This window comes from Odontesthes bonariensis, chromosome 12 (genome assembly GCF_027942865.1).
Source record: "Odontesthes bonariensis isolate fOdoBon6 chromosome 12, fOdoBon6.hap1, whole genome shotgun sequence".
NCBI lineage: Eukaryota > Metazoa > Chordata > Actinopteri > Atheriniformes > Atherinopsidae > Odontesthes > Odontesthes bonariensis.
In genome coordinates, this window is record NC_134517.1 from 27,868,422 (window position 1) to 27,889,180 (window position 20,759).

The window sequence follows — 20,759 nt, forward strand, 5'->3', positions numbered from 1 at the left end:
GATGCGGATCGCATGTGTCCATCAGCCATAAAATGCAATACTATTTGAAGGGATCACTGTCTGCTGTATTCACTTTCTTTTTCTTTTTAGGACTTAGACCATTTTGCTCATATTTGTAGAGAATGAAGATAACTCTTCCACAGCTTTGTAAGATAATAGAGGTAGTTTTAATCCTTTAACATTCTCAATTTAAAAAAATAAGCATCTTACTATAATTTAACACTATTTTAAGAAAAGTCACCGAGGAATTAAAAAAAGACATCCACATTCACAATTAACATCAATTCAACAAAACCTCGCGACCAGCCTTTATCAAATAGTTTAACTTCCGTGTTTCCATCCAATCATATTTTCTTTCCGAGTCCGTCGGTCTTTCCGCCAATCCTAGCCAGATGGGTGCCGGGATAACCAATCGGATCTCTGCTTTGGACGTTCTGATCCCGCCCCTCCTGTTAAATTAACAGATTCTTGACGTTTGACCGGGTTTATAGGAAAAGATTTCCAAAACGGGCTAGTTAGCTCGTTATGAAAACGTGTGAACTCAGCCAAAGCATGCACTTATGTTAAACAGATATGAAATAATGACAGTGCCCCTGCCGCCTCGTGTGATACCCAATGGAAACGGAACAACCCTACGTTAAAACGTTTCTTTCAGACTTGTTTTAATGTTCTTGGGATGTGGACATTGTCAAACCAACATTGTAGGTCGAGACATCAGCGTACGTCTGCGAGGGAAAGAGTGACAGCTAATTTGAAAGTAGCGTCGATGCTGGAAAATAGGCAGCATGTCTCTTCGAGTGTTTTCGTTTTTTCTGCTGCCTTTCTTTTTGGAGGTGTTTAGCCATGACCTGGCAGAGGCACAAGCTGGCTCGGTACTCAGTGCTTCCAAAACGCTAGTGTGGGGACCAGGGCTGGAGACTAACATTGTCCTCCCGGCTCGGTTTTTCTACATACAGTCGGTGGACAGCTCAGGGAAGAAGTAAGTAAATTGGGACTACAGTAATAGATCGCCTGTGAAGTAATCGATTTATGTATCCCTCGTACAACTTGTAACTTTTTTATTTCGATCAACCCTTCTAGTTATGTGTAATATAAAACCCCGTGACCCTTTACCTAATACTTGGTGTCAACAAAAATGTCTCATCATAGCTTTTTAGATTTGGTTTCAAAATGTTTTTATATAGTGTTCAGATATTACAGAAGGGGTTTTATTGTGTAAATGCGTATCAACACATCTGAAAAACATTTAGGGAGCATTTGTTACTGTGTTCGCTGAATCTAACGGACCACCATCATCAGATCACAAAGTTTAAAGGGTCACAAAGTTTGGTGTGACACCTTGATGTATTTTGTCGTGTTTGTGACGTGTGTTTACTACCATGATATTTACTACGATGTGTAATAGAGTTAAAAAAGGAAAGGAAAAACTACCAAAGCAATAATTTAGAAAATCAGTTAAAATAATCTTAATTTTTTGCCCCCAAAAAATGACATACGGATCAAATTTGACTTGTTTCGATTTCCCTGCCCTTCAACAATTTTGTAAAGTCAAATCGAAGTGTTCTCATGTTAATTCTTGTTTGAATATATCATCTCCTTACAAGTTTGATTTATTATCGCCACAAATAAGAGGAGAAAGCTTAACTTCTAATTGTACTGAGGCAGGATGCTGTTACTGTCTGGTACCTTTCAAAACTGCAGCTGAGGAACAGCATAGCAACGCTAGAATCAATGTATAGTAGAAAAAATACATTTTTAAACTAGTAAATAGTGAGAGAGCAGATATGGACTCCAAGCAGAAATATATTACATATCCTCAGATAACCTCTTTGATCAAACAGGGCCCATTGACGGTATCATGCTGCCCATGTAGTTACTCAGAGGTATCACTTTCATACATGCATTCTGGTTCAGTTACTCTGCTCCATTCATCCCTTCTGCAAAGAACAACATCGTTATTTTCTACTGGAACAGAGGAGACATGATAAGAACACACCAGTAGTGTGCTAGAAAGTAATGAGATTACATCAGCGGCACCTTTTTATTGTGTGTTAGACAGCGGGCTGCAACCAAGAGTTTCTACAGACTGAGGATTGCTCTTCCGCTGAGTGATGGTTATTTATTGCACTCGCATCTATTTCAGGGCTAATGCCTGTTAAAGACTGCAAATAAAAATGACGTGTTTACTGTGTACACTGCCTTTTTGGAAATGATCTAAAATGCAGACGTCTTGGTTAAGAAACTCATACCCAAGTTCCAGTAAAAGTAAGAAATCCATTTTCATCTCATTTCCTGGTTGGATGAATAATAATACAACTCTGCAGTGTCCATCATTATGTCTCATTTTGATTTTAGTCATGCAGTGCTGTATTATTTCAGTCTAAGCAGAAGAATGTTTTCTCTGAATCCAACCTGTCACAGTTTAACAACATCGCCTGGTGAGAAGACCTTTGAAGTGAAGATCACGTCTCCTGTGGAGCCTTTCACCAGGATCTGGGTCCAGGTCCTGGATCGTCGGGACGGGTCGTTCCTGGTTCGCTACAGGATGTACGCCACCTACATGGACCTTCACATCCACATTTCTCTCAAGAGCGACCACGTTGCAAAGTCACCGTATATTCTCAAAGGTAGGGTACAGTTCAGATAGCCTTTGAAATGTGACACACCGAACCTGAGCGGAATCATTTCTGCTCAACGTTCTGACGACTGACGTGTCTTTAACTTCCCCTCTGCTCGTCCTGTACACGGGATTCTTCATCTGCTGTTGTTTTCTGAATCCAGTAAGTCATGGGAGTGAGAAAGAGAAGCGTCTGAATGAGTTTGTCCTCCACAGGTCCCGTCTATCACGAGGGATGTCACTGTCCACAGCCGAGTGGTCCATTATGGGAGGCCCGCATGCACTGTCCTCAGTCCTTTGCCCAGATAGACAGGGACATGTCCCTTTACGCGACTGTTGATCCAGATCTCATTGCACAGGAGATCCCACAGCGCTTTGGGCAGCGGCAAAGCCTCTGCCACTACACCATCAAAGACAACCAGGTACTTTACACGCGGGACATCAACATTAACATTTAACAATACTGGAAGGTTAATGTATTTCAACTCACAGAAAGTAATTAAATAATAGTGTTCTTTAAATGCAGCACACAGTTGCTAATCAGAGGGTTTGATTTGGAGCTCAGGTGGGGTTTTTTTTTTTTGGTTTTTTTCAAGCAAGCAGGCAATATTGATTTAGGTGTAATAAAATGTAAGCTGCATCCACAACTATTCACTGCTGTAAACAATAAAAGTTCAAATTCCCTAAGGATAAGTTGCAATGAGAAAAGAAAAGCCAGTCAGAAGAAACTGAAGCTATGTGACATGCCTGTCAAAGCAGTGTATCAATCAGGTATTCAAGGTTGAGCTCTCCTCAAAATACCACATCGGTCCAGGTTGCTGTAATAGCGATATGTCTACAGCCCTGTTCACACAGTGCTTGCGTTACCTGGGAGCTTGGATGATAAATGCTTTGAGTATCTTGTTGCAGGACAAAGCTCCAGCCAATAAGATTGCTGCTTTGTTCTCTTCCTTCTCAAATAAAGACAACTCAGCCTGTTCCAGAAGCAGATACACACGATGAGATGGTGATACTACCGCACCTGTGCTCTCTTAAGCAGCGATCATGTTACAAACATGTGTTTGGTCATCAGCTGCATTTGTTATTCATAGCTTGCTTGTCTTGTGTGGTTATTGTGTTGATGACAGTTTCCTGGTCTTTACTTTGGTTGCATGCATCTGTCTCTGATTGAAATCCCAACAGATGGGAAGACAACCTGAAATAAACCCTTTATACCTGTGAACAGGCAATCAACTGGGAGACTGAAAGTGGGAGAAATCAGAACAGCACAGCCATAACATAGTTGAATGCATTAGAAAGTTTCAAAAGTTTTGAAAATTTCAGAAAGTGACACCATGTTGCAGTATAGCTGCAGCTATATATCAAGGGTAACTGCTTCTTCTATGTGTGCTTTTCTTTGCTTTTCCCTCTCCTCAGGTCTATGTTAAAACATTAGGAGAGCATGTCGGGTTCAGAATCTTTATGGACGCCATCCTACTGTCGCTCTCAAGGAAGGTAAGCTCTTATTTCACTCCCACTGTGGTACATAAACAATTTTAATCATCAGGCGTAGACCTCACACGTTGTTTTCACTAAACTTGTCACATTTTCGCTTTTGGTCTGAATTTGCCAACCCGCTGTGTGCAGCAGGTTCTCATCATTATTTTCCTTCTGATTTTAATGGACAGCACTCGTCTTTTCGTTTTCAAAGAGGAGCAGAGTCCGTGACTTTTTCTGTGGGGGTTTGCGGTGTGTGCAGGTGCGGCTCCCTGACATGGAGTTCTTCGTCAATCTGGGTGACTGGCCACTGGAGAAGAGGAAACCCACTGAGAAGATTCATCCCATTTTTTCCTGGTGCGGCTCCAACAATACCAGAGATATCGTCATGCCCACTTATGACTTAACTGAATCTGTCCTTGAAACCATGGGAAGGTAAGACTGCACAATAGGATTTGGGAAACCATTACACTGAACATGCTGAAGATTGCTGAGAGTTACCAGAACAACTCAGCCTCATTCAAAGCCAACGAGGTGTTCATTTTAAATCACCAGTCATTTACAGCTGGTGAACTTTGGGTGCCCATGGAGAGCTTTTTGATAAGAAGAGTGCTTATCTTATGAAAACATCTACAATAAAGTAAACTCCAAATAAGCTCTTTCTCTTTCTCTCTTCTGGCAGATCATTGATTTAAAAAAACATTAAAACTGTTATATTAAAACAGACACTTGCAGGTAATGCATGTACACCTCATGCAAGTCTTACTCTGAAATTACATCTGTGTAATCTCTTCCTCCCTCCTGATTTATGAGTGTGTGAACAAAGCGTCCTGCACCTCTCACACAGGGAGGCACCGAAATGTGATAGTACATGTTTGAATTAATGGAGTCGAAAATGACCTGCGCACAGCTAACCTGCACACACTGAAGATCACAAGACATAAATCCGTCTTGAACATAGTTTACTTAAAAATGTACCACCTTTAAAGGCTGAGCAGGGTTTTCAAAATCGATTAATTCAATAAGAATACAAGATTTTTAACAGCGCTGTAATGTAACGGAAAACAATATTCAGATTTCATATCTGACACATTTTGCATCAAAACAAACTCTGCTTCAGGGTTAGTTCATGTCTAATGCTGTCAGATCTGCAGCTATCCCACGAGGTTTAATCAGTTGCCACATATAGTGTTGTTGTTATTTTGCTGTCATTTGATTAAAGTAAAATAGATTTGATAAAATGTAGAAGATGTTTGCTAGAAATAATCATATTTAGCATTTTCCAATGACAGTGGACGTGTCTTTTTGTGTTTTTATGTGCATAGCTTTGACAGATGATAAGTTGACTTTCAGCCTTGTTATCATGCAGAGTAAGCCTGGATATGATGTCTGTTCAGGCCAACACGGGGCCGCCGTGGCCGGAGAAGAACGCCACGGCCTTCTGGAGGGGACGGGACAGTCGTCAAGAGCGTCTGGAGCTTGTTAAGCTGTCGAGGTCTCACCCTGACTTTATAGATGCAGCTTTTACAAACTTCTTCTTCTTCAAACACGACGAGAGCCTCTACGGGCCGCTGGTCAAACACGTCTCTTTTTTTGACTTTTTCAAGGTGAGAGTGCTGCACAGGCTGGTTTTCTTACGTCATTTTGGAATAATATGCGACAAGAAATGTTAATTGTCTAATAAATGACTTTAACTACAACACCCCACGATAAGGAACACTTTGTATTTCCGGCACCAGTAACACCACCCAGTCTTCATCACACAAAAAGAGCAGATAGCTTTAGTTTCTTCTGGCCGTTAGTATTCGGTTTTTCATTTGTGCTTTTTGTCCACCACCAGTACAAGTACCAAATAAACATTGATGGAACAGTAGCAGCGTACCGGCTACCGTACCTGTTGGCAGGAGACAGCGTGGTCTTGAAGCAGGATTCTGGTTACTACGAACATTTCTACAACGAGCTGCGGCCATGGGAGCATTACATCCCTGTGAGAGCGGACCTGGGGGACCTGCTGGAAAAGATCCAGTGGGCTCGTGACCACGATGAAGAGGTGATTACGATTTGTTGTATAAATCTATTCACTAGACATAACCATAACTAACATTTTGTTGAACATGGAGTAAATGTTCTCTCGCTGCTTTGACTGTTGCCATCTTGCAGGCAAAGAAAATTGCACTTTCAGGTCAGCGGTTTGCCCGGACTCATCTCACGGGGGACGCGATATTTTGTTACTACTACAAACTCTTCAAGGTATCAGGCCCAAGTTTGCAGTAGTAATAAACCAATATATTGAAAAAGTCAGTGCTACAATAAAAAAATGACATCAACGATACTCCTCTCTCTCATATTATTCTTGTCCTTCTTGTAGGAGTATGCCAAACTCCAGGTCACGGAGCCAAAGGTTCGGACCGGCATGGAGCTTGTGGAGCAGCCCACTGATGACCTGTTCCCGTGTTCCTGTCACAGATTGAGGGTAAGAGCTAGCTCGAGGTTCCCCCACTCAGTCATTAAGCTCATTTTTTTACACCTGTGCTGTCAATGACTGTTTTCAATTTCACAAAAGTATTTTAATGGTTTGTGCCATTTTTTTTTTTAATTCTAAAGAGATTTTGGTGATAAGTTATTTGGTAAAATGATATATTCTTTGTTGAGTATCAGAAGGTAATGTATTTAAGACGAATCATTACATATTATAACACAAGTATATCTGCGGAGATGCAGATAACTTGGTCTTGTAGTTGGCAGCTACATTTTTTGGGGCGTATGCTTTTCATTAGCAATAGTAATACTGAACAGATCTTACCACTCTACAGTGTGTGGCTCCCTCTGCTGTATAGACTGTGCCACTGCACCACACTACCCAACCACCTTGTAACGTTGCCATTCCTTCTCACAAAACTTAAAAGGGATCTGGCTTTGAAGAGGCCAAACAACGAAGCGTTTGGGTGGTTATTTTGTCCCATTCTTCCAACAAACACGTCATAAGGTGTGCAACAGTTAAGTAACATCATTATTTTTCTTTACTTTTCAGGAAAAGGATGAACTTTGACCTTTCACCACAGTAAGAGTAATACCTCATACTGCATCCGATATATTGCCAAATAAGTGTTCAAGGTGTAAAGTGACTGTATCACAATGTAAAGAATATGTACTCTTTTTTTTAATAAATGTTTTTCTTTTTCTACTTCGAGTGTATGTTTTTCTACTGTTATGCATAGTTAGGAATGTACACATGTACAGAATCTAAATGTATGTTTTAAAGTGCGGCTTCTTAATGGAACACATTTTCTCTACGTTTTCCACTGTATGGGGCTGGGTTCAAACTGACTTTGTTGAATCCATATTACAACATTGTGAATTAGAATTGATACCCGGCCGTTCCCCTTATATCCGGATAAGGGCTGATAAAACAAGAATGTAAAGCAGGAGAAAATAATCGGTTGTCGTGTTTTATATGATCCTCAATATGATATTTTCTGTTTATTCAATTGTTTATCAGTATTTTTTTATCTAAGATAATATTTGAAATATATGTGAGTAATCAAGAGTCCAACAACATTAACCCTTGTGTTGAGCAGAGAGAGACACCTGGATGACCTTTTTTAAACGTGGAGATCCTTTCCTAGAGCAACCCCACCATTAGAAACCACTGGGGCACACAAAGTGTTTTGCACATGATGTTTTTTTTGTTCAGAGCTTTTTGTGATTTGATTGAGTTTAATGGAAAGCATTTGTGACCTGAATCCTTTTTGCATGTTAACGGCTTTGCCTTCAGAAATCTAAATAATAACACCATATTTATTGCAGATATTCTACCACTGCGACATTGAATAAAACATGAATTCATATAAAGTGAGTTGATCAGTTTACTTTGACCGTACAACAAAACACCCGACGCTACGTGTGGTGTACGCTTGTTTGGCAACGCTGCAATATCCTCTCCTGGCCGATAGGTGTCACTCGCTTGCAGTCAGGTACTTGATTCTTCTGATTTCAGAGAAGAAACGCCTCGTTCCGGATCGACAAATTTAAGGAGGTAAAACTCTTAAGTAAACAACGACTACATGGGCAGCTCGAATATGATAGGAATCAAAGTTAGATTAAAGTTTATTTTCTTTAAAGGTAAGAGCACAGACTCGCACACATGCACCACATTAGAATCCACGCTTTAATCAAATAGAAAATACACCGCTGGCAAGTTTGGTTAGTTTGCCAATTAGGACTCTTTGATATGAGACTACAAACAGCGTGTAAGAATCTCAGATGGTTATATGACGTTGACTGAAAGTGTACAGGCCTAAACCTGTACGTAGAGTTCACTGACTGTATGTTGGCTTTCAGGAAACTGTGAAGGTGCCATTTGGGACAAAGTACCTGGACGCAGCTTTGTGTGTCCCAGTCTCAGTAACATGTTCACACAGCTGTCGTACTCACACACGGTGCAGGGGGAGACATGAACTTCAGACAGCTGGTTTCTCTCGCTCACGCCCTGGCGTCACAAGGCTTCCTCTGCCTCCGTTTTACGTGCAAAGGCTTAAACTTGGTTTACAGAGTGAAGCCTTGTCATGCTGTGTGGGTAGGTGTTTCTGCATAGAGGAATAGAAGGAAAAAAAAAAAAGCTTTTTACCACTTTGAAGATTTGTGGCGTTCCAAATTTCAGAATGAACGTTGTAAAGTTTCTTTACATACGTATATCTGTCCTTCTAGGACTACTTGTCTCAGACAGTCTGATATAAAAACTAACTAATCTTTCCATTTTTTTCTACAACAGATAATGGAATCTCATACACAGACAGTGGCCACATCAACCTAGGAAACAATCCAAACTGCAGACACCACAGCTTCAACTTTCCTGGAAGCTCTGATTTATCTATTCTATCTAGTCCCTCAGCAACATGTTTCTGAAACTGCACTGCCCGCTCTCCATCATTCATGTCTGCCTGGTACCACCTGCCTAAACTCTTTACTGCCTTTTCCCTAATTATTGGAATGTTTTCTTCATCTATTACAAACTTTCTATCACTTAACTGAGACTGTCTGTCATATCATTGGGGTCATCAGGTGGGAACCTCCTTTCATCAGTGTTTCCTCTAGTTGGGCCCACGACACCTCCAGGAGGCTAGACAATGACCACTGACCTCCCAGAGTCACCCCCCTAATGCCAGCCATCACTGCTCCTCACACCACAACCACCATAATCTACCTCAGCCTCTCACCAACTGCACACCCGTCACAGCGGGGTGGGGATACAAACCCTGGTTCGGGTAGGGGGTAATGAAAGTATAGAGGGTGCCAGAGGTGGAGGCAGGACAAGACACACGAGCAGATTCAGCAGACAAACTCACCTGAACTGTCCTACAATCACTAAAGATGCCAGCAAAAACAAAGCCATACAACTCACTCAAAGCCAACTCACCCAAAATGGCCGCCTGGTTTTAAAAGGATCACATGGGCCACACCCTCCACTTTAATATCTTGAACTTCTTCTTTGCTTTTTCCAAAAGTCTGTTTACCCTAAGTGCTGCCACTGGACAGATCCTAAATTTCCATCCTCGCTGCTCTGCTTCTGCCCCCAACTCCACATACCTAAGCTTTTTCCTTTCATATGCTTCTGCTAATAATTCCTCCCATTCTACTCCTAGACCACAAGACTATATCAGGCCTTAGATTTGTAGAGGCTATCTCCTGGGGAACAACAAGCTTATTTCCTAAATCTACCTGCATCTCCCAATCACAAGCATCCTCCAAGCTGCCGTGCCTCCTTATCGTCTTATTAACTTTCTCCCCCTCTTGAACAAACTGAATTGCAACTCTCTTCACCTTAGACCCCCCTAAGTTTACCTGCCTTCGTTTATCTTCAATACCTGCAGCTAAGCTTCTTAATACTTGGTCATGTCGCCATGTATACCGGCCTTGTGACAGACTAACCTTACAACCTGACAAAATATGCCTTAGAGTTGCAGTACCTGAACATAACAAACATAACAGGTCTCCATTTATCCAGAGTTTTAGGTTCTGGGGAGTTGGCAATACATCATATGTTGTAGTCACCTACATCATATCATCCATGTATGTACATTAATTAACTCCACTTCAAGCTTCCACTTCAGCCCTTTCAGTCTTTGTGGACAGAGTTCATATAAAGCACGCCCACCCTGCGTTTATCAGAGACTGTCGGCAACAAAGTAAAATGCTGAAGCCTTCCCTTGTTATAAATAAAAAGCTATGTTTCGGAAAAGAAGCAAGAGCGCTCTCTGCATGCAAAAGCTTACAGCACCAGGTATTCCCAGGCGGTCTCCCATCCAAGTACTGACCCGGCCCGACCCTGCTTAGCTTCCGAGATCGGACGAGATCGGGCGTGTTCAGGGTGGTATGGCCGTAAGCGAAAAAGCAGGGGTAACACAACCGTTTTATATGGGACTCCACCACATCAACAGCTATATCTGACATGTTTTATCTGTGCAAACACATACATTTCAGACAGTACTGTTATCAGACTGCTGCCTGTATAATCAGTTAATTGGTTTGTTTGTTTACATGTTAAATATCGCTGTATAAAGAATGAGTGCTCTTTATTTCAATAAATACTTATAATTTATATATAACTTGACATGTTAGTTCGGGTGGCACCGTATGTCTCAATCCACATCTGAATTTAAATCTGAGACATGAAATTACTTATCACAATTTAACTTGAAGATATTTTTTAGTCTATTTACTTTTATTTTCTCAGAGCGATAAGGTTCTTAAAGCTGAATTTAAATACCAAGAAATGACCTGTCACACTCATTTCATGCACCTATTTTTTGTTATTAGTGATTATTGTCATTGGGATTTTTTTAGGCTATACTTTGAGTTCTTTTCATTTCATTAAGTTTAGAATTATATCATTTTATAGAATAGAATAGAAAAATACTTTATGGCCTGGTACCACCTGCCTAAACTCTTTACTGCCTTTTCCCTAATTATTGGAATGTTTTTCTTCATCTATTACAAACTTTCTATCACTTAATTTCCCTCTACTTATTCAGGTACTTCTAGAGTTAGTAGGTTTGATTTTCATGCCAGCCCACTTTAGATTTTTATTAAGTCTCTCCAGTATTCTCTTCATACATGGCTCTGTTGTAGTCACTAACGTCATATCAGCCATGTATGTACATTAATTAACTCCACTTCAGGCTTCCACTTCAGCCCTCTCAGTCTTTGTGGACAGAGTTCATATAAACAGGGTGCTTGCTCTTTTTCCAAATTAAAATTGCAGACTTTTTTAAAACTGATACTTTTCCCCCCCAAGACCTTAACTTTATGTACTTGTAACTTGTGTGCCTACTGCCTACTTCATTGGTTGAGATTGTCCCAACTGTGTTTATTAGAAATGTTCATTTTTATAGGCTAGTATTCAATGAACAAATGCATTATTCACAGTAAATTACGCTTTTACTGAGGAAAACGTTTCAAAACATGAAAATCACAAGTACATGAATTTCACATCAAACAAGTGTCACAAAAACTATCTATATAAAAAAATGAATGGATGGATGAATGTGTGTAGAATTCAGTCTCTTCACTCACATCTCATCCCATTAGGCTAATACAGTACGTGAGCAGTTAGTAAGATGATAGTTTTATAGCCTACCTTCCTATTTGTCATTTCACAATGCCTTTGAGCATACTGTAAAATTCTAGCATCCATTTCTTTTCCATACTTTATTAAGACTTTGACAGAAAATTGAAGACTTTTCAAGGTCTGGAAAACAGCGGTTGAAAATTCCATACTTATTAAGACTTTGAAAACATGCGTAAGCACTCTGTATAAAGTCGGCTACAAAGTAAAATGCTGAAGCCTTCCCTTCTTGTAAATAAAAAGCTATGTTTCGGAAAAGAAGCAAGAGCGCTCTCTGAATGCAAAAGCTTACAGCACCGTGTATTCCCAGGCGGTCTCCCATCCAAGTACTGACCCGGCCCGACCCTGCTTAGCTTCCGAGATCGGACGAGATCGGGCGTGTTCAGGGTGGTATGGCCGTAAGCGAAAAAGCAGGGCTAACACAACCGTTTTATATGGGACTCCACCACATCAACAGCTATATCTGACATGTTTTATCTGTGCAAACACATACATTTCAGACAGTACTGTTATCAGACTGCTGCCTGTATAATCAGTTAATTGGTTTGTTTGTTTACATATTAAACATCGATGTATAAAGAATGAGTGCTCTTTATTTCAATAAATACTTATAATTTATATATAACTTGACATGTTAGTTGGGGTGGCACCGTATGTCTCAATCCACATCTGAATTTAAATCTGAGACATGAAATTACTTATCACAAATTAACTTGAAGATTTTTTTTAGTCTATTTACTTTTATTTTCTCAGAGCGATAAGGTTCTTAAAGCTGAATTTAAATACCAAGAAATGACCTGTCACACTCATTTCATGCACCTATTTTTTGTTATTAGTGATTATTGTCATTGGGATTTTTTTAGGCTATACTTTGAGTTCTTTTCATTTCATTAAGTTTAGAATTATATCATTTTATAGAATAGAATAGAAAAATACTTTATGGCCTGGTACCACCTGCCTAAACTCTTTACTGCCTTTCCCCTAATTATTGGAATGTTTTTCTTCATCTATTACAAACTTTCTATCACTTAATTTCCCTCTACTTATTCAGATACTTCTAGACTTAGTAGGTTTGATTTTCATGCCAGCCCACTTTAGATTTTTATTAAGTCTCTCCAGTATTCTCTTCATACATGGCTCTGTTGTAGTCACTAACGTCATATCAGCCATGTATGTACATTAATTAACTCCACTTCAGGCTTCCACTTCAGCCCTCTCAGTCTTTGTGGACAGAGTTCATATAAACAGGGTGCTTGCTCTTTTTCCAAATTAAAATTGCAGACTTTTTTAAAACTGATACTTTTCCCCCCCAAGACCTTAACTTTATGTACTTGTAACTTGTGTGCCTACTGCCTACTTCATTGGTTGAGATTGTCCCAACTGTGTTTATTAGAAATGTTCATTTTTATAGGCTAGTATTCAATGAACAAATGCATTATTCACAGTAAATTACGCTTTTACTGAGGAAAACGTTTCAAAACATGAAAATCACAAGTACATGAATTTCACATCAAACAAGTGTCACAAAAACTATCTATATAAAAAAATGAATGGATGGATGAATGTGTGTAGAATTCAGTCTCTTCACTCACATCTCATCCCATTAGGCTAATACAGTACGTGAGCAGTTAGTAAGATGATAGTTTTATAGCCTACCTTCCTATTTGTCATTTCACAATGCCTTTGAGCATACTGTAAAATTCTAGCATCCATTTCTTTTCCATACTTTATTAAGACTTTGACAGAAAATTGAAGACTTTTCAAGGTCTGGAAAACAGTGGTTGAAAATTCCATACTTATTAAGACTTTGAAAACATGCGTAAGCACTCTGTATAAAGTCGGCTACAAAGTAAAATGCTGAAGCCTTCCCTTCTTGTAAATAAAAAGCTATGTTTCGGAAAAGAAGCAAGAGCGCTCTCTGAATGCAAAAGCTTACAGCACCGTGTATTCCCAGGCGGTCTCCCATCCAAGTACTGACCCAGCCCGACCCTGCTTAGCTTCCGAGATCGGACGAGATCGGGCGTGTTCAGGGTGGTATGGCCGTAAGCGAAAAAGCAGGGCTAACACAACCGTTTTATATGGGACTCCACCACATCAACAGCTATATGTGACATGTTTTATCTGTGCAAACACATACATTTCAGACAGAGCTGTTATCAGACTGCTGCCTGTATAATCAGTTAATTGGTTTGTTTGTTTACATGTTAAATATCGCTGTATAAAGAATGAGTGCTCTTTATTTCAATAAATACTTATAATTTATATATAACTTGACATGTTAGTTCGGGTGGCACCGTATGTCTCAATCCACATCTGAATTTAAATCTGACACATGAAATTACTTATCACAATTTAACTTGAAGATATTTTTGTAGTCTATTTACTTTTATTTTCTCAGAGCGATAAGGTACTTAAAGCTGAATTTAAACACCAAGAAATGACCTGTCACACTCATTTCATGCACCTATTTTTTGTTATTCGTGATTATTGTCATTGGGATTTGTTTTTAGGCTATACTTTGAGTTCTTTTCATTTCATTAAGTTTAGAATTATATCATTTTATAGAATAGAATAGAAAAATACTTTATGGCCTGGTACCACCTGCCTAAACTCTTTACTGCCTTTTCCCTAATTATTGGAATGTTTTTCTTCATCTATTACAAACTTTCTATCGCTTAATTTCCCTCTACTTATTCAGATACTTCTAGACTTAGTAGGTTTGATTTTCATGCCAGCCCACTTTAGATTTTTATTAAGTCTCTCCAGTATTCTCTTCATACATGGCTCTGTTGTAGTCACTAACGTCATATCAGCCATGTATGTACATTAATTGACTCCACTTCAGGCTTCCACTTCAGCCCTCTCAGTCTTTGTGGACAGAGTTCATATAAACAGGGTGCTTGCTCTTTTTCCAAATTAAAATTGCAGACTTTTTTAAAACTGATACTTTTTCCCCCCAAGACCTTGACTTTATGTACTTGTAACTTGTGTGCCTGCTGCCTACTTCATTGGTTGAGATTGTACCAACTGTGTTTATTAGAAATGTTCATTTTTATAGGCTTGTATTCAATGAACAAATGCATTATTCACAGTAAATTACGCTTTTACTGAGGAAAACGTTTCAAAACATGAAAATCACAAGTACATGAATTTCACATCAAACAAGTGTCACAAAAACTATCTATATAAAAAAATGAATGGATGGATGAATGTGTGTAGAATTCAGTCTCTTCACTCACATCTCATCCCATTAGGCTAATACAGTACGTGAGCAGTTAGTAAGATGATAGTTTTATAGCCTACCTTCCTATTTGTCATTTCACAATGCCTTTGAGCATGCTGTAAAATTCTAGCATCCATTTCTTTTCCATACTTTATTAAGACTTTGACAGAAAATTGAAGACTTTTCAAGGTCTGGAAAACAGCGGTTGAAAATTCCATACTTATTAAGACTTTGAAGACATGCGTAAGCACCCTGTATAAAGCCGGCTACAAAGTAAAATGCTGAAGCCTTCCCTTCTTGTAAATAAAAAGCTATGTTTCGGAAAAGAAGCAAGAGCGCTCTCTGCTGGCGGAATGCAAAAGCTTACAGCACCGGGTATTCCCAGGCGGTCTCCCATCCAAGTACTGACCCGGCCCGACCCTGCTTAGCTTCCGAGATCGGACGAGATCGGGCGTGTTCAGGGTGGTATGGCCGTAAGCGAAGAACCAGGGCTAACACAACCCTTTTATATGGGACTCCACCACATCAACAGCTATATGTGACATGTTTTATCTGTGCAAACACATACATTTCAGACAGTACTGTTATCAGACTGCTGCCTGTATAATCACTTAATTGGTTTGTTTGTTTACATATTAAACATCGCTGTATAAAGAATGAGTGCTCTTTATTTCAATAAATACTTATAATTTATATATAACTTGACATGTTAGTTCGGGTGGCACCGTATGTCTCAATCCACATCTGAATTTAAATCTGACACATGAAATTACTTATCACAATTTAACTTGAAGATATTTTTGTAGTCTATTTACTTTTATTTTCTCAGAGCGATAAGGTACTTAAAGCTGAATTTAAACACCAAGAAATGACCTGTCACACTCATTTCATGCACCTATTTTTTGTTATTCGTGATTATTGTCATTGGGATTTGTTTTTAGGCTATACTTTGAGTTCTTTTCATTTCATTAAGTTTAGAATTATATCATTTTATAGAATAGAATAGAAAAATACTTTATGGCCTGGTACCACCTGCCTAAACTCTTTACTGCCTTTTCCCTAATTATTGGAATGTTTTTCTTCATCTATTACAAACTTTCTATCGCTTAATTTCCCTCTACTTATTCAGATACTTCTAGACTTAGTAGGTTTGATTTTCATGCCAGCCCACTTTAGATTTTTATTAAGTCTCTCCAGTATTCTCTTCATACATGGCTCTGTTGTAGTCACTAACGTCATATCAGCCATGTATGTACATTAATTGACTCCACTTCAGGCTTCCACTTCAGCCCTCTCAGTCTTTGTGGACAGAGTTCATATAAACAGGGTGCTTGCTCTTTTTCCAAATTAAAATTGCAGACTTTTTTAAAACTGATACTTTTTCCCCCCAAGACCTTGACTTTATGTACTTGTAACTTGTGTGCCTGCTGCCTACTTCATTGGTTGAGATTGTACCAACTGTGTTTATTAGAAATGTTCATTTTTATAGGCTTGTATTCAATGAACAAATGCATTATTCACAGTAAATTACGCTTTTACTGAGGAAAACGTTTCAAAACATGAAAATCACAAGTACATGAATTTCACATCAAACAAGTGTCACAAAAACTATCTATATAAAAAAATGAATGGATGGATGAATGTGTGTAGAATTCACTCACATCTCATCCCATTAGGCTAATACAGTACGTGAGCAGTTAGTAAGATGATAGTTTTATAGCCTACCTTCCTATTTGTCATTTCACAATGCCTTTGAGCATGCTGTAAAATTCTAGCATCCATTTCTTTTCCATACTTTATTAAGACTTTGACAGAAAATTGAAGACTTTTCAAGGTCTGGAAAACAGCGGTTGAAAATTCCATACTTATTAAGACTTTGAAGACATGCGTAAGCACCCTGTATAAAGCCGGCTACAAAGTAAAATGCTGAAGCCTTCCCTTCTTGTAAATAAAAAGCTATGTTTCGGAAAAGAAGCAAGAGCGCTCTCTGCTGGCGGAATGCAAAAGCTTACAGCACCGGGTATTCCCAGGCGGTCTCCCATCCAAGTACTGACCCGGCCCGACCCTGCTTAGCTTCCGAGATCGGACGAGATCGGGCGTGTTCAGGGTGGTATGGCCGTAAGCGAAGAACCAGGGCTAACACAACCCTTTTATATGGGACTCCACCACATCAACAGCTATATGTGACATGTTTTATCTGTGCAAACACATACATTTCAGACAGAGCTGTTATCAGACTGCTGCCTGTATAATCAGTTAATTGGTTTGTTTGTTTACATGTTAAATATCGATGTATAAAGAATGAGTGCTCTTTATTTCAATAAATACTTACAATTTATATATAACTTGACATGTTAGTTCGGGTGGCACCGTATGTCTCAATCCACATCTGAATTTAAATCTGACACATGAAATTACTTATCACAATTTAACTTGAAGATATTTTTGTAGTCTATTTACTTTTATTTTCTCAGAGCGATAAGGTACTTAAAGCTGAATTTAAACACCAAGAAATGACCTGTCACACTCATTTCATGCACCTATTTTTTGTTATTCGTGATTATTGTCATTGGGATTTGTTTTTAGGCTATACTTTGAGTTCTTTTCATTTCATTAAGTTTAGAATTATATCATTTTATAGAATAGAATAGAAAAATACTTTATGGCCTGGTACCACCTGCCTAAACTCTTTACTGCCTTTTCCCTAATTATTGGAATGTTTTTCTTCATCTATTACAAACTTTCTATCGCTTAATTTCCCTCTACTTATTCAGATACTTCTAGACTTAGTAGGTTTGATTTTCATGCCAGCCCACTTTAGATTTTTATTAAGTCTCTCCAGTATTCTCTTCATACATGGCTCTGTTGTAGTCACTAACGTCATATCAGCCATGTATGTACATTAATTGACTCCACTTCAGGCTTCCACTTCAGCCCTCTCAGTCTTTGTGGACAGAGTTCATATAAACAGGGTGCTTGCTCTTTTTCCAAATTAAAATTGCAGACTTTTTTAAAACTGATACTTTTTCCCCCCAAGACCTTGACTTTATGTACTTGTAACTTGTGTGCCTACTGCCTACTTCATTGGTTGAGATTGTCCCAACTGTGTTTATTAGAAATGTTCATTTTTATAGGCTAGTATTCAATGAACAAATGCATTATTCACAGTAAATTACGCTTTTACTGAGGAAAACGTTTCAAAACATGAAAATCACAAGTACATGAATTTCACATCAAACAAGTGTCACAAAAACTATCTATATAAAAAAATGAATGGATGGATGAATGTGTGTAGAATTCAGTCTCTTCACTCACATCTCATCCCATTAGGCTAATACAGTACGTGAACAGTTAGTAAGATGATAGTTTTATAGCCTACCTTCCTATTTGTCATTTCACAATGCCTTTGAGCATGCTGTAAAATTCTAGCATCCATTTATTTTCCATACTTTATTAAGACTTTGACAGAAAATTGAAGACTTTTCAAGGTCTGGAAAACAGCGGTTGAAAATTCCATACTTATTAAGACTTTGAAGACATGCGTAAGCACCCTGTATAAAGCCGGCTACAAAGTAAAATGCTGAAGCCTTCCCTTCTTGTAAATAAAAAGCTATGTTTCGGAAAAGAAGCAAGAGCGCTCTCTGAATGCAAAAGCTTACAGCACCGGGTATTCCCAGGCGGTCTCCCATCCAAGTACTGACCCGGCCCGACCCTGCTTAGCTTCCGAGATCGGACGAGATCGGGCGTGTTCAGGGTGGTATGGCCGTAAGCGAAGAACCAGGGCTAACACAACCCTTTTATATGGGACTCCACCACATCAACAGCTATATGTGACATGTTTTATCTGTGCAAACACATACATTTCAGACAGAGCTGTTATCAGACTGCTGCCTGTATAATCAGTTAATTGGTTTGTTTGTTTACATGTTAAATATCGCTGTATAAAGAATGAGTGCTCTTTATTTCAATAAATACTTATAATTTATATATAACTTGACATGTTAGTTCGGGTGGCACCGTATGTCTCAATCCACATCTGAATTTAAATCTGACACATGAAATTACTTATCACAATTTAACTTGAAGATATTTTTGTAGTCTATTTACTTTTATTTTCTCAGAGCGATAAGGTACTTAAAGCTGAATTTAAACACCAAGAAATGACCTGTCACACTCATTTCATGCACCTATTTTTTGTTATTCGTGATTATTGTCATTGGGATTTGTTTTTAGGCTATACTTTGAGTTCTTTTCATTTTATTAAGTTTAGAATTATATCATTTTATAGAATAGAATAGAAAAATACTTTATGGCCTGGTACCACCTGCCTAAACTCTTTACTGCCTTTTCCCTAATTATTGGAATGTTTTTCTTCATCTATTACAAACTTTCTATCGCTTAATTTCCCTCTACTTATTGAGATACTTCTGGACTTAGTAGGTTTGATTTTCATGCCAGCCCACTTTAGATTTTTATTAAGTCTCTCCAGTATTCTCTTCATACATGGCTCTGTTGTAGTCACTAACGTCATATCAGCCATGTATGTACATTAATTAACTCCACTTCAGGCTTCCACTTCAGCCCTCTCAGTCTTTGTGGACAGAGTTCATATAAACAGGGTGCTTGCTCTTTTTCCAAATTAAAATTGCAGACTTTTTTAAAACTGATACTTTTTCCCCCCAAGACCTTGACTTTATGTACTTGTAACTTGTGTGCCTGCTGCCTACTTCATTGGTTGAGATTGTACCAACTGTGTTTATTAGAAATGTTCATTTTTATAGGCTTGTATTCAATGAACAAATGCATTATTCACAGTAAATTACGTTTTTACTGAGGAAAACGTTTCAAAACATGAAAATCACAAGTACATGAATTTCACATCAAACAAGTGTCACAAAAACTATCTATATAAAAAAATGAATGGATGGATGAATGTGTGTAGAATTCAGTCTCTTCACTCACATCTCATCCCATTAGGCTAATACAGTACGTGAGCAGTTAGTAAGATGATAGTTTTATAGCCTACCTTCCTATTTGTCATTTCACAATGCCTTTGAGCATGCTGTAAAATTCTAGCATCCATTTATTTTCCATACTTTATTAAGACTTTGACAGAAAATTGAAGACTTTTCAAGGTCTGGAAAACAGCGGTTGAAAATTCCATACTTATTAAGACTTTGAAAACATGCGTAAGCACTCTGTATAAAGTCGGCTACAAAGTAAAATGCTGAAGCCTTCCCTTCTTGTAAATAAAAAGCTATGTTTCGGAAAAGAAGCAAGAGCGCTCTCTGAATGCAAAAGCTTACAGCACCGGGTATTCCCAGGCGGTCTCCCATCCAAGTACTGACCCGGCCCGACCCTGCTTAGCTTCCGAGATCGGACGAGATCGGGCGTGTTCAGGGTGGTATGGCCGTAAGCGAAGAACCAGGGCTAACACAACCCTTTTATATGGGACTCCACCACATCAACAGCTATATGTGACATGTTTTATCTGTGCAAACACATACATTTCAGACAGAGCTGTTATCAGACTGCTGCCTGTATAATCAGTTAATTGGTTTGTTTGTTTACATGTTAAATATCGATGTATAAAGAATGAGTGCTCTTTCTTTCAATAAATACTTACAATTTATATATAACTTGACATGTTAGTTCGGGTGGCACCGTATGTCTCAATCCACATCTGAATTTAAATCTGACACATGAAATTACTTATCACAATTTAACTTGAAGATATTTTTGTAGTCTATTTACTTTTATTTTCTCAGAGCGATAAGGTACTTAAAGCTGAATTTAAACACCAAGAAATGACCTGTCAC

At 38.6% G+C, this 20,759-nt stretch overlaps 2 protein-coding genes and 7 non-coding genes across 9 annotated transcripts; 2 read left to right on the forward strand and 7 right to left on the reverse strand.

Moving 5' to 3' along the window:
- Positions 1-467: 467 nt before the first annotated feature.
- poglut2 (protein O-glucosyltransferase 2) lies at positions 468-7,277 on the forward strand. Its single transcript, XM_075479961.1, has 10 exons — positions 468-979; positions 2,422-2,627; positions 2,834-3,039; positions 4,034-4,111; positions 4,356-4,528; positions 5,463-5,700; positions 5,934-6,143; positions 6,254-6,343; positions 6,462-6,566; positions 7,125-7,277. Exons 1-10 carry the CDS (start codon positions 786-788, stop codon positions 7,140-7,142), a joined length of 1,518 nt encoding a protein of 505 aa, XP_075336076.1. The 5' UTR covers positions 468-785; the 3' UTR covers positions 7,143-7,277.
- Positions 7,278-8,157: 880 nt separating this feature from the next.
- On the forward strand, positions 8,158-9,116 carry tex30 (testis expressed 30). The gene is given in 4 exon segments (XM_075478541.1): positions 8,158-8,187; positions 8,435-8,503; positions 8,505-8,669; positions 8,865-9,116. Coding segments are annotated over 4 exon segments (306 nt in total). The 3' UTR covers positions 8,907-9,116.
- A 1,242-nt stretch (positions 9,117-10,358) lies between these two features.
- Positions 10,359-10,477, reverse strand: LOC142397047 (5S ribosomal RNA). Its single transcript, XR_012772615.1, has one exon. It is a non-coding gene; the product is annotated as a 5S ribosomal RNA (ribosomal RNA).
- A 1,525-nt stretch (positions 10,478-12,002) lies between these two features.
- On the reverse strand, positions 12,003-12,121 carry LOC142397079 (5S ribosomal RNA). The gene has a single exon (XR_012772646.1). It is a non-coding gene; the product is annotated as a 5S ribosomal RNA (ribosomal RNA).
- Positions 12,122-13,646: 1,525 nt separating this feature from the next.
- LOC142397080 (5S ribosomal RNA) lies at positions 13,647-13,765 on the reverse strand. The gene has a single exon (XR_012772647.1). It is a non-coding gene; the product is annotated as a 5S ribosomal RNA (ribosomal RNA).
- Positions 13,766-15,300: 1,535 nt separating this feature from the next.
- On the reverse strand, positions 15,301-15,419 carry LOC142397058 (5S ribosomal RNA). Its single transcript, XR_012772626.1, has one exon. It is a non-coding gene; the product is annotated as a 5S ribosomal RNA (ribosomal RNA).
- Positions 15,420-16,945: 1,526 nt separating this feature from the next.
- Positions 16,946-17,064, reverse strand: LOC142397070 (5S ribosomal RNA). Its single transcript, XR_012772637.1, has one exon. It is a non-coding gene; the product is annotated as a 5S ribosomal RNA (ribosomal RNA).
- Positions 17,065-18,592: 1,528 nt separating this feature from the next.
- LOC142397081 (5S ribosomal RNA) lies at positions 18,593-18,711 on the reverse strand. Its single transcript, XR_012772648.1, has one exon. It is a non-coding gene; the product is annotated as a 5S ribosomal RNA (ribosomal RNA).
- Positions 18,712-20,239: 1,528 nt separating this feature from the next.
- LOC142397022 (5S ribosomal RNA) lies at positions 20,240-20,358 on the reverse strand. Its single transcript, XR_012772600.1, has one exon. It is a non-coding gene; the product is annotated as a 5S ribosomal RNA (ribosomal RNA).
- Positions 20,359-20,759: the final 401 nt, after the last annotated feature.